The sequence below is a fragment of the Hesperophylax consimilis genome, chromosome 17, assembly GCF_061612785.1.
Source record: "Hesperophylax consimilis isolate HC1 chromosome 17, BYU_Hcon_1.0, whole genome shotgun sequence".
In the NCBI taxonomy this organism is placed as follows: Eukaryota; Metazoa; Arthropoda; class Insecta; order Trichoptera; family Limnephilidae; genus Hesperophylax; species Hesperophylax consimilis.
Window position 1 is genome coordinate 13,107,154 of NC_142852.1, and position 13,220 is coordinate 13,120,373.

The window sequence follows — 13,220 nt, forward strand, 5'->3', positions numbered from 1 at the left end:
TTACCCTGGTAAGAACTTGTATAATCGCACTCCAAACATGGAAGAGGTATTTCTCAACTGAGAATCAGCATGTGCCTCTTTAGCTGACCCTTTTAACAAGACGCATATTTGCACAAGGAACAAGAAAAAGGTTTTTTTCTCCACTGTGAATCGGCATGTGCCTCTTCAGCTGACCCTTTCGACCACACGCATAGTTGCACACGGAACATGAAAAAGGTTTTTCTCCAATGTGAGTGAGCATGTGGCTCATTAAATTACCCTTTGGGAAACACGCGTAGTTGCACACGGAACATGAAAAAGGTTTTTCCCAACTGTGAGTGAGCATGTAGCTCTTTCAATGACCCGTTTGACAACACGCATAATTGCACTCCAAACATTAAAACGGTTTTTCTCCACTGTGAATCAGCAGGTGCCTCTTTAGCTGACCCTGATAGCACGCATAGTTGCACACGGAACATGAAAAAGGTTTTTCTCCACTGTGAGTCAGCATGTGGCTCGTTAGGTCGCTTTTTCGATTACATGCATAGGTGCACACGGAACATGATAAAGGTTTTTTTCCACTGTGGGTCAGCATGTGGCTTGTTAGGTCGCTCTTTCGACAACATGCATAGTTGCACACGGAACATGAAAAAGTTTTTTTCCACTGTGAGTCAGCATGTGGCTCCTTAAATGACCCTTATGATAACTTGCATAGTTGCACACGGAACAAAAACATGGTTTTTCTCAACTGTGAGTCAGCAAGTGTGTCTTCAGGCTACCCTGTTGATAACTTGCATAGTTGCACTCCAAACATGAAAATAGTTTTTATCCACTGTGAATCAGCATGTGGCTCGTTAGGTCGCTTTTTCGACAACATGCATAGTTGCACACAGAACATGAAAAAGGTTTTTTTCCACTGTGAGTCAGCATGTGGCTCCTTAAATGACCCTTATGATAACTTGCATAGTTGCACACGGAACATGAAAATGGTTTTTCTCCACTGTGAGTCAGCAAGTGTGTCTTCAGGCTACCCTGTTGATAACTTGCATAGTTGCACTCCAAACATGAAAATAGTTTTTCTCCACTGTGAATCAGCATGTGCCTCTTCAGGTGACTCTTTTGACAACACGCATAGTTGCACACAGAACATGAAAAAGGTTTTTCTCCACTGTGAATCAGCATGTGCATCTTCAGCTGACCCTTTCGATAGCACGCATAGTTGCACACGGAACATGAAAAAGGTTTTTCTCCACTGTGAGTCAGCATGTGGCTCGTTAGGTCGCTTTTTCGATTACATGCATAGGTGCACACGGAACATGATAAAGGTTTTTTTCCACTGTGGGTCAGCATGTGGCTTGTTAGGTCGCTCTTTCGACAACATGCATAGTTGCACACGGAACATGAAAAAGTTTTTTTCCACTGTGAGTCAGCATGTGGCTCCTTAAATGACCCTTATGATAACTTGCATAGTTGCACACGGAACATAAAAATGGTTTTTCTCAACTGTGAGTCAGCAAGTGTGTCTTCAGGCTACCCTGTTGATAACTTGCATAGTTGCACTCCAAACATGAAAATAGTTTTTATCCACTGTGAATCAGCATGTGGCTCGTTAGGTCGCTTTTTCGATTACATGCATAGGTGCACACGGAACATGATAAAGGTTTTTCTCCACTGTGGGTCAGCATGTGGCTCGTTAGGTCGCTCTTTCGACAACATGCATAGTTGCACACAGAACATGAAAAAGGTTTTTTTCCACTGTGAGTCAGCATGTGGCTCCTTAAATGACCCTTATGATAACTTGCATAGTTGCACACGGAACATGAAAATGGTTTTTCTCCACTGTGAGTCAGCAAGTGTGTCTTCAGGCTACCCTGTTGATAACTTGCATAGTTGCACTCCAAACATGAAAATAGTTTTTCTCCACTGTGAATCAGCATGTGCCTCTTCAGGTGACTCTTTTGACAACACGCATAGTTGCACACAGAACATGAAAAAGGTTTTTCTCCACTGTGAATCAGCATGTGCATCTTCAGCTGACCCTTTCGATAGCACGCATAGTTGCACACGGAACATGAAAAAGGTTTTTCTCCACTGTGAGTCAGCATGTGGCTCGTTAGGTCGCTTTTTCGATTACATGCATAGGTGCACACGGAACATGATAAAGGTTTTTCTTCACTGTGGGTCAGCATGTGGCTCGTTAGGTCGCTCTTTCGACAACATGCATAGTTGCACACGGAACATGAAAAAGGTTTTTTTCCACTGTGAGTCAGCATGTGGCTCCTTAAATGACTCTTATGATAACTTGCATAGTTGCATACGGAACATGAAAATTGTTTTTCTCCACTGTGAGTCAGCAAGTGTGTCTTCAGGCTACCCTGTTGATAACTTGCATAGTTGCACTCCAAACATGAAAATAGTTTTTCTCCACTGTGAATCAGCATGTGGCTCGTTAGGTCGCTTTTTCGATTACATGCATAGGTGCACACGGAACATGATAAAGGTTTTTCTCCACTGTGGGTCAGCATGTGGCTCGTTAGGTTGCTCTTTCGACAAAATGCATAGTTGCACACGGAACATGAAAAAGGTTTTTTTCCACTGTGCGTCAGCATGTGGCTCCTTAAATGACCCTTATGATAACTTGCATAGTTGCACACGGAACATGAAAAAGGTTTTTTTCCACTGTGAGTCAGCATGTGGCTCGTTAGGACGCTTTTTCGATTACATGCATAGGTGCACACGGAACACGATAAAGGTTTTTTTCCACTGTGAGTCAGCATGTGGCTCCTTAAATGACCCTTATGATTACTTGCATAGTTGCACACGGAACATGAAAATGGTTTTTCTCCACTGTGAGTCAGCAAGTGTGTCTTCAGGCTACCCTGTTGATAACTTGCATAGTTGCACTCCAAACATGAAAATAGTTTTTCTCCACTGTGAATCAGCATGTGGCTCGTTAGGTCGCTTTTTCGATTACATGCATAGGTGCACACGGAACATGATAAAGGTTTTTCTCCACTGTGGGTCAGCATGTGGCTCGTTAGGTTGCTCTTTCGACAAAATGCATAGTTGCACACGGAACATGAAAAAGGTTTTTTTCCACTGTGCGTCAGCATGTGGCTCCTTAAATGACCCTTATGATAACTTGCATAGTTGCACACGGAACATGAAAAAGGTTTTTTTCCACTGTGAGTCAGCATGTGGCTCGTTAGGACGCTTTTTCGATTACATGCATAGGTGCACACGGAACACGATAAAGGTTTTTTTCCACTGTGAGTCAGCATGTGGCTCCTTAAATGACCCTTATGATTACTTGCATAGTTGCACACGGAACATGAAAATGGTTTTTCTCCACTGTGAGTCAGCAAGTGTGTCTTCAGGCTACCCTGTTGATAACTTGCATAGTTGCACTCCAAACATGAAAATAGTTTTTCTCCACTGTGAATCAGCATGTGCCTCTTCAGGTCGCTTTTTCGAATACATGCATAGGTGCACACGGAACATGATAAAGGTTTTTTTCCACTGTGAGTCAGCATGTGGCTCGTTAGGACGCTTTTTCGATTACATGCATAGGTGCACACGGAACATGATAAAGGTTTTTTTCCACTGTGAGTCAGCATGTGGCTCCTTAAATGACCCTTATGATAACTTGCATAGTTGCACACGGAACATGAAAATGGTTTTTCTCCACTGTGAGTCAGCAAGTGTGTCTTCAGGCTACCCTGTTGATAACTTGCATAGTTGCACTCCAAACATGAAAATAGTTTTTCTCCACTGTGAATCAGCATGTGCCTCTTCAGGTGACCCTTTCGACAACACGCATAGTTGCACACAGAACATGAAAGTGGTTTTTCTCCACTGTGAATCAGCATGTGCATCTTCAGCTGACTCTTTTGACAAAACGCATAGTTGCACTCCAAACATGAAAACGGTTTTTCTCCACTGTGAATCAGCATGTGCCTCTTTAGCTGACCCTTTCGATAACACGCATAGTTGCACAGGGGACATGAAAAAGGTTTTTCTCCACTGTGAGTCAGCATGTGGCTCGTTAGGTCGCTCTTTCGATAACATGCATAGTTGCACACGGAACATGAAAAAGGTTTTTTTCCACTGTGAGTCAGCATGTGCCTCGGTAGGTCGCTCTTTCGATAACATGTATAGGTGCACACGGAACATGAAAAAGGTTTTTCTCCACTGTGAGTGAGCATGTGGCTCTTTAAATTACCCTTTTGAAAACACGCATAGTTGCACTCGGAACATGAAAAAGGTTTTTTTCCACTGTGAGTCAGCATGTGGCCCATTAGGCGACTCTTTTTATAACATGCATAGTTGCACACGGAACAAGAAAAAGTTTTTTCTCTTTCATGGGTGCTTACGTTTATTGCAAAATTTGACTTAGGAGAGGAGGAGTAGTTGTGATGGGGAGGAGTGATTCCCTTTTCCACAAAATGCGTCTGAAGATCTGTCGACAAATTTGAAAAATAACATGGGTGAAAAAGACGAAGTTAAACTTATTTCCTAAAATTAGAGTTTATAAGCGAAGTAAGTTCGTAGAAAGGTTAAAAAAAATAGGAGAGTCCGAATCGTTCAAGTTAACAGTGAAAAATTGGTTTTACCTGCTGCCTTGGTAATTCTTCCAAAGCGTTCTAAGCATTCCTCTTTAACATCCGGCAGGTCTATGTCAATTTTCATATAAGTAAGCCCCGCTTCATCTTGTCGGGGTACAAGATCCGCGTTTATGGTGACTGTCTTCACATTAATGTTTCCTGGAATAAAAAAGGACAATAAATATAATGAATCTTTGCATGGCCAGCCCTGAACCAAACGGCGCCTGGCGCAAGTTTAATTTTGGCTGCCCTAACAGTCTAAATTAGTACACGCCGAGGCAGGATATCACTGTAATCATTAAAATGATGCTTTGTGTTTTTATGTAGAGCGGTATTTATCAAAAATAATATCAAGGGCGATGTGTTAGGTTAAGTATTCGACGCCCGGAGCGAACTGCACCAATTGCGCCTGCATAGGGCCAGCCCTGTATCTTCGTCAAATTGATATTAACGAGAATTTTTTGAATAGAAAAACAATAAAATATTCTTTTACGAATAAATATCGTTGATCAACAAGGTAAGATAAAAAGAGACCTCAGATGTCCGCTTCAGGGAACGATTCTTCATGAAAGAAAAAAATTTCTCCAGAGCACCTGTAGTAGAGAAATTGGTTGTTTTCAGTGAATGGAATATTGTTTTCCAATCGATATTAATGTTTTTTTAACGTATAATACGTGTAATTCACATCATATCTCAAATAAAATTAGGTGAAAATCGAGGAACCGACAACCTAATATGAATAGTATAAAAAAGTTTAATGAGTGCTGTATTTTGGTATTTTCCGGCAAGTACGCATATTAAGGTAAATTCCCAATACACCTCATGTTTTATAAGAGAGGATATTGTGCACAAGTGTGTGTCCTGTTTGCACGACATTTCAAAAGAGACATTGATTCCGGACATCCGAATTTTAAGTTCTATATTTAACACGTATGCAATGCAACAAACTGGCTGTCTGAGTACTCTCCGCATATTGCGAGCATTCCTTCGTTACAGCTGGGTGGTCGAAATCTAAATCTGAAATTCAATTTCACCTCCATCTTCTTCCTGGAGCCCTGGTTCCGTCTTGATGGATATAGTATCTGGCTTCAGTAGATCCATGGTCTGCTTTGGTAGAGTTTGGTTATTGGTTTAGCCCCGAAAAATATATCTGAAACAGAACATTGTTAAAATAAAGTAAAATGATAAAATTTATAAGTTAAATTACAACAGGATATATGATTTTTAGCTTAACTCGTTAAATCATTCCTCCTTACGTACCCTTAAAAATTGAACGTAACAACCTGCAAATCCTGATACGGGAGAATTATCTTGGGATGTGCATTGATAAATACCCCAAATTTTATACAGCATATTCAAGATATTAAAGACAAAATCACCCCTTTAATTAGCGTACTTGGCCGGATATCATATCTGTTACCAAATAAAATTAAAAAAAGGTCTATATTATAGCCTCGTAAATTCACATTTAAACTACTTGATTGAAATATGGTTAAATGCATATGAAACATATATAAATGAACTACACGTAAAACAAAACAAAGTAATCAAAAAGCTATTTCAGTTCAAAGCTGGAACATCCACAGAAAAAATATGTATGAAAACAAAACTACTAACACTAAGAAACTTTTTAGGAATATAATATAATATGTCTCCTTATATGAAAAATAAATAATAAACTCATACATCCAAATACAGAAATCATTAAAACGTACCAAGTACACAGACACTTTACACGGCAACAAGATAAAATACATTTAAACACCATACATACTCATTACGGCAAGCAATCCATTGGTTACGAGGGAGCAACATACATAATTGCCTCCCAGACGAAATTAAAAATGAAAAAAGTGTAGGTAAATTTAAAAAAAAGTTGTTCAGTTTTAAGATCAATCAACAAAACAATGACAGTGAATAAAATGTTTGTGAAATATATTAATGTGTAATGTATTAGTTTTTTCTAGTTAAATAAGTGAAAATGTAATTTTCTTTTATCTAGAATAAAAAAACATAAAAAACAGATGAAAAATAAAATGTGGTTTCGCTTGGAATATCCTGTCAAAATAACGAAGTCGTAGCCAAAACACATATTTGAAAACCTTGAAGATATGACAACGGTTAAGAGAAACGTTGTTTAGCGTGGGAAAACTATATTTATATATATTTACAATCTTTACCGCCATTCCGCTTTTAACAAAATATCTGTTAACCATATGTTTTTTTGAGATCATTGTAATAAATGCCTTCGAAATGCTAATATAATAATAGGTAGACCTCAATTTGACAGTTTAAATATTCTACTTTGACAAAACGCCCAATGATTCCCTAACTAAACTGGAATAACGGCAGCTACCAAATAAATAGCGATGAATATAAGAATGAGTACTTACTTTACCAATAACCATCACAGGCGTGGGATAGTATGTTTAACAGGATGAAACGACTCTCGGAGAAGAAAGCACTTGTTAGCACTTGTCAAAAATATTTTTGGGTTATGCATAGACAAGAATGAAGTCATAGACAATTATTATTATTTTCATGGCGACCAGATAACTCAAAAAAAAACATTTTCATCATTTGACTTTTGAACATATTATGCACATTGTTCATACATATTCATCATATGATAATTAATAACGGTAATTCATAAGAACGGTTATTATTAAGAACGATCGTAACTAAGAATAACTATTTTTAAGAACATTTCATATTCAGCACAATTTGCGGGTCATTCCACGCGAGTAAAAGTTAGTTCTGCCTCAAAGTCTCAACAAAACAGTTCCATTATTTTATCTGGTTAATTATTGATGTGATAAGGGTTATTATTAATTTTAATTATATTTTCATTTGTGTTCCGAGTTTCAGCAGAAAAAAAATAACAATAATGTTTGCAACTAAATAATTTTGAGTTTTAATGTGAACATGTTCGTGATATTTGCAAGTAAATTGTTTATTTGTTTTTGACGTTGTTATGTAAATATTTTCTTTGTGTATTTATTTGCAGATATCGACACTTGCAGAAAGCCATTTCTTTGTGATTCTCTATCGACGAGACCAATCCAAGTTACGTTACTGCGCACTTGTCTACTCTATAACATTTTGTACCGCTGGTTGTCAGCCGGCTGCAATGGTATATAACACATGGGTGTTATATATCATTGGCCGGCTGGTAGAGTCGCGAAAAAAGGGACTAATAGTAAAAAAGTCTACTTGGGCTAGAAATGATACATAATAAAATAACGACAATACTTTAGTGTCATCTTTTTTCTCAAGTGCCTTCACATTTACGTATTTATTTTCTGTAAAATGAAACATGCTGTCACGAACCATAAATCAACTATCTATAGATTTGGTGTGAGAATTGGATTTTGATTTCTAATCTTTATTTTTGGTGTAAATTTATCTTTATTTTAATGTTGTTTTTTGTTTAAATGTATAAATTCGTATATTTTAAAATGGGGGCCTCAGCACGGGTGAACAACCCAGTGAGGCCAACGTTGCTGAATTGAAATGTGAAGTACTGTAGAGTAATGTATCAATAAATAAATTGATAACTCCGCCCTCTTTCCGTACGTTTGGCTCGGTCAAGTTTTAACCTTAGATCTGGCAAATTTGTAGACACCACGCATCGCTGACGTCACACCATACCATCGACAAAGGATAGAAGAAATTTTTAAAAAAGGCGCAATCATAGACAATATAATTCTGCTTCGGAACCTACCGAAAACCCAATTCATTAGCCCAAAACATAAGTAAAATGTCACCCAAGACCACAAGATCCCACCTGACAAAGCCCTGTCCTAAGAAAGAAATTACCTTTAAAGTATCTTCCTTTACAGCTCTTTTTCTCAGGACAGCGTTTTATCAGAAGGAAGCTGAAAAACAAACTCATAATTACATGTACAGTAATTTTATTTTTTTAAATATAAATATGAAATACAATAACATAAACACAAAACACATTTAGAAGAAATTACTGTATCAATATATGACTAGCTGTTGGAAATGATTAGTTATTTTCTTTCAACATCCAACGCTATTGAAAAAAATAAATAAGTCAATAAGGCAGTCAATGATTCAACCTAATGTTTTAGCTGTATTAGCGTCTAATTACATTATTATTTTTTTTTTGTTTCCCTCTTAATTATCTTATTACTTAAATATTTATACCTTTCATATATAAATAGTAAGTATATACTTTTGTGATACTTTTTAGTTTTAAAAACTTTATATGCCTTTTAGATATTTTTAACTTAGGAATAGTACACAACATAAAGAATGTAACAGTGTAAACAGAAAAGTAAATCAATAGGTTATTGTTTTAACAATACATATTGACACCTGATAAATAAATAGGGTATAATAATAACAAATAAAAACACAAAATACAAGAATATATACGCACAAAATAAATTTAAAGAAGGTGTTGAGAGAATATTCATTATGATGATGTAATAAAAAAGTAGAACTACATATAAACTAGACATATAAAATAAACTAATTTGACTATTTTTTATTAACCACTGAAGCAGCGACCACGCGAAATAAATAATTTTGCCTCGATTGCTCGAGATATCCAGACGATCATTTTTTTTAATTTTTCGCCAACCTTAAAAAAAACATAACTTAGAATTTTTACATGAAGTAATACAAACTTATCATAGTGCTATATAGCCAATGAGTTAACCTGTATTTTGAGGTTGGTTTCTGTTTGTTTATAATCGCGTGAATCCTGCGTATTTTTTATTTCGAAACTGCTGTGACAGGTACTTTTTCGAGTCGACATTAAATATTTTATATTTCTGTATGTTTTCTGTTAATTACTTGATAATAAATGATACATGTCTATGGAAAAAAGACTTGATTTTTAACCGTAAACAACCTTTCAGAGATCGTGGGTGAAAAAATATTTTAAAGAATTTGATCACGGACTGTCCAAATGTCAAGAACTAAATTACTATGTTAAGTATATTTAACACTCTGAAATTGTATTAAATTAGAAAGATAATTTCATTGTCTACAATTACCAATAACAATTATTATAATTTTTGCCTTTTTAACTAATTGAATAGTACATATAATACAGACAGTCTATTTTACAATGTCAAAATCGAAGCGCCGTTTTTTATACATTTGAGATCTAATACAGGATATTTTACCATGTTTTTATATTGGATAGTAAAACAAGAAACAAGGTTTTTAATAAGATATGTATCAAAGTAAGACATATTACTAATCTTTCAGAAAATACTTTGTAAATTGCTTAAATTCCGTGTTATTTTGACATTTTTTCCTCCAGAATACGTGATCTGACAGCGTTTAAGATCAATACACACGGGCCTTAGCATGAGAATCGATCGAACTTAACGATATCGGATTGCTAAGCGTATCTACCGACCATTTTATAACGACTTCCCTAGCATGAGAACGCTATTGATATCTCTAACGACATCGATAAGGCAATAAATACAAATCGATATACGCTGGCAATACTGGGACGGAATTGTCTATGAATTGGATAGACGTCAGACGTCAAACGATTTCAAGCTTGATCATTGTAACCGCCGTGTTTTTTTAATATTTTACGATGTCGCAAGCAATGGTAGCTGGGTAAGTTATTTATTTATCTTTATATGTGAAAGAATTTCCATTATTATCAAAGAGATATACTTACTGTGATATACTTATTGTGTCAAAATTTTGAAGTTATTTTTACTAATATTTAAATCATACGCAGTATTTTAAGATACCTATTCAAAATGCTGATATTATGATTTCAGGAAGAGAGTAAGGTCGACGACCAGTCAAATGGATCTGCTAACCAGCTATATGGCTGACCATTCGGAGTTGAAGGTTTGTGGGACCTCGGGGTTCCCAAAAAAATAAGGAAATGTGGCGGAACAACTGGCAGAATTGGGTCCTGCTAAGTCAGCCGAGCAGTGGAAAACAGTGAGTATTTGTACCTTCCTATACAAACTGGTTGCAGCAAACTTTGCTGACCTTCTAATATAATCTATCATCGAGACACTTGATCTCTCTTTCTGGTTTCAATCCTGGGATTGGTTTGCAGCAATTTTATCCAATCTCCTCTTCCATTCTTCCCTGTCGCTAATTCCATACTTGATATAAGACCGTAAATCACTTTTAACCTGACATTATTTTTACATTTTACAGACATGGCGTGACTTAAAATGTAAGTCGCGCGCCCAAAACGCCGATGCCAAGCGAGCTGCCCTCACGACTGGAAACACTGCCGAGATACCGGTGTTAACTGACCTGACACAGAAGGTCATCAACATCATCGGCAGAGCCAGTTCTGAGGGCAGCGGACTTCCAGAAAGCTGTATAGGAGAGGGACCTGAACTCATAATGCAGGATGTTGAGGTCACTAATGTCTTAAAATGTTAATATAATATATTCTGTCAAATTTAGTTGATCTTTCATTATCAATGAAAATTATTTGTGTGTTTTACAGTATTCCGATGAAGTTGGAGAAGGGCCCACAGATTTACAGATTGCTCGGGCGAGAAGGGGAAGCTAACTGACAAGCCAGATGTGGGGGTTCGGATGGTGATGGCGCAGGAGGCTAATAACGAATCATCCAAGGAGCTTGTGGGAGCTATTAATAAATTCTCCAATATTTTTAAGGTATTTCCTATTTCTCTTCGAATCACTCCCAAATACAGCGCTATACGTGTAAGTTGCCAGATTAAAATATAAAGAAATAGCGTCAATTCATGTTTAGGCCACCGCCAACTTATAAGTGTGGCACTGTACTTTTAAATTAGAATTAAATCTTAGTAGAACAAAATAAAATGCCCAGCTTTGACTTATTTCATTTATTTATTGTACTATTCCCAATGTACTATTTTTCCATTTTCCGCGGTGGAGTTTTTATTGTTCTGTTTGTTTAGATATTCTTTGTGTTAAAAAAAATTAATAAACATGTAAAATCCAGCTTAGCGAGAAATTCAAAATGAATAAATTAATTTATAATCTTCCTTTTAGTATGTCGACTACCTATTGTTATTTAAATTAAATTAATGAGTTGTTATTTATCATTTCAGAGTTCAATGGATCGATTTGCTGACATTTTTGAGGTATTTCCCGTTCCTTTTTGTAATTATTTGTCAGGGCACCCCGAGACCGGGCAAGATACAGTGTCTACATAGACATGGTGCTTTTCTGGTCTCGTCTCACTGGCACTAATAACTAATTTACTATAGAAGGTAAATTAAGTAAGTAAATTAATGAATTATCATCTCTTGTTTCAGAGATACACGGCAGTGGAACGTGAAAGGGTTTGTTTACTCTAACGACAGTTGGCGAGGTATTTATTTGTTATACATCTATACAGGCTTTTAAAAACATTTAATGTACAAAACTGAACAAATTAAATTAAATATTGCATTATTTAATATGTCACTTGAGAGATTGCGAAGTATGTTCACAAGGGATGGAACACGATTATTAACAATTGTCCTTGGAGATGCAAGCAGTCCAGCTAGGAGGTACGATGAAAGTAGAATGAATGAGATCTCTAATTAAACATTTCTAATTCAAGACAAACTCAACCATCGAAACAACCGTCAACATCATTTGCTAACTCGCCCAACTATACGTTGCAGTTGAAGTCGGAGGACGACTGCGATTAGTTTTTAGGTTTTTTTTATAATTTTCAAGATAATAAGTTTTTTGTATACTTTGTGTGTTAAATTTTTATTTTTATTAACGTTTTGTATGTTCATAATTTTTATGTTTCTTGTGAAAAAGTGAAACTCAACAACAAATGTCATTTTTTTACAATTTAGATACATACAATACAATATTTTAAAGTACTTGTTGTGTAATATTGCATGCAGCACTTTGCATATACATATACTTGATTAGTAGCAGTTCTTCAAACTCTTGCAATGTCTCTGTGAGGCGTGAATTGTTTTTACAATGTAGGTACATACAATACAATGTTTTAAAGTACTATTGAAGTTCTTTTTGAGAAATATTGCATTTAATATATTATCATTCGTGGGAGAAGTACTTTTGCACTAGTTCGTCTCTCACTCTGCGGGCTACAACAACCCTGCTGACATCTTCAGGCTGGTGCAGCAGCTCAACCTCTCTTAACTCTACATTATCATTATAATTATAAGCATATAGTTCAACAAGGAAACTGACTTATAGTGCTTCATCATGTTGTATAGTATAGCACAAGTAATAATTATTTGACCAGCAGCATCGGGCTCATAACGGAGAACTCTGTCTTTCCTGAGGCAACGGAATATAGCCTTCCATGCCCCAAATAGGCGTTCTACGGAACATCTCGCCTCACAGTGCGCCTTTGTGTATCTGTATTGGGCACTCGAGTGTATATCCAGAATCGCCTGATTGAAACAAAACACCCATTATAATAGGTACATATAACTACATGAGTTGTTGAAATACATACCTAGCAAGAAATATGTCCCAATTCTCTGATTGTATAGTCTGTTCATTTCAGTTTTGACTAAACTATTATTCCAAATGAAATGGTCATGGACAGTACCCGGGAAGCGTTTGTTGATGCTCAATATTTTCAACGTAGCATCGCAGACCTGTTTAGCAAACATAAAAAAACCTTCAATAAAATTTGAAAAC

General features: G+C 36.4%; 2 protein-coding genes across 2 annotated transcripts; one reads left to right on the top strand and one right to left on the bottom strand.

Annotated features, from left to right (window-relative positions):
• LOC149416024 (uncharacterized) lies at positions 1–5,994 on the bottom strand. Its single transcript, XM_089641851.1, has 5 exons — positions 5,980–5,994; positions 2,421–3,362; positions 1,921–2,252; positions 1,044–1,333; positions 1–89 (listed from the first exon to the last, which is right to left on the bottom strand). Exons 1-5 carry the CDS (start codon positions 5,992–5,994, stop codon positions 1–3), a joined length of 1,668 nt encoding a protein of 555 aa, XP_089497977.1.
• Positions 5,995–7,508: 1,514 nt separating this feature from the next.
• Positions 7,509–11,190, top strand: LOC149416025 (uncharacterized). Its single transcript, XM_089641852.1, has 4 exons — positions 7,509–7,527; positions 10,474–10,535; positions 10,761–10,970; positions 11,062–11,190. The coding sequence occupies exons 1-4, from the start codon at positions 7,509–7,511 to the stop codon at positions 11,125–11,127; spliced, it is 357 nt and encodes a 118-aa protein (XP_089497978.1). The 3' UTR covers positions 11,128–11,190.
• The last annotated feature ends 2,030 nt before the right edge of the window (positions 11,191–13,220 follow it).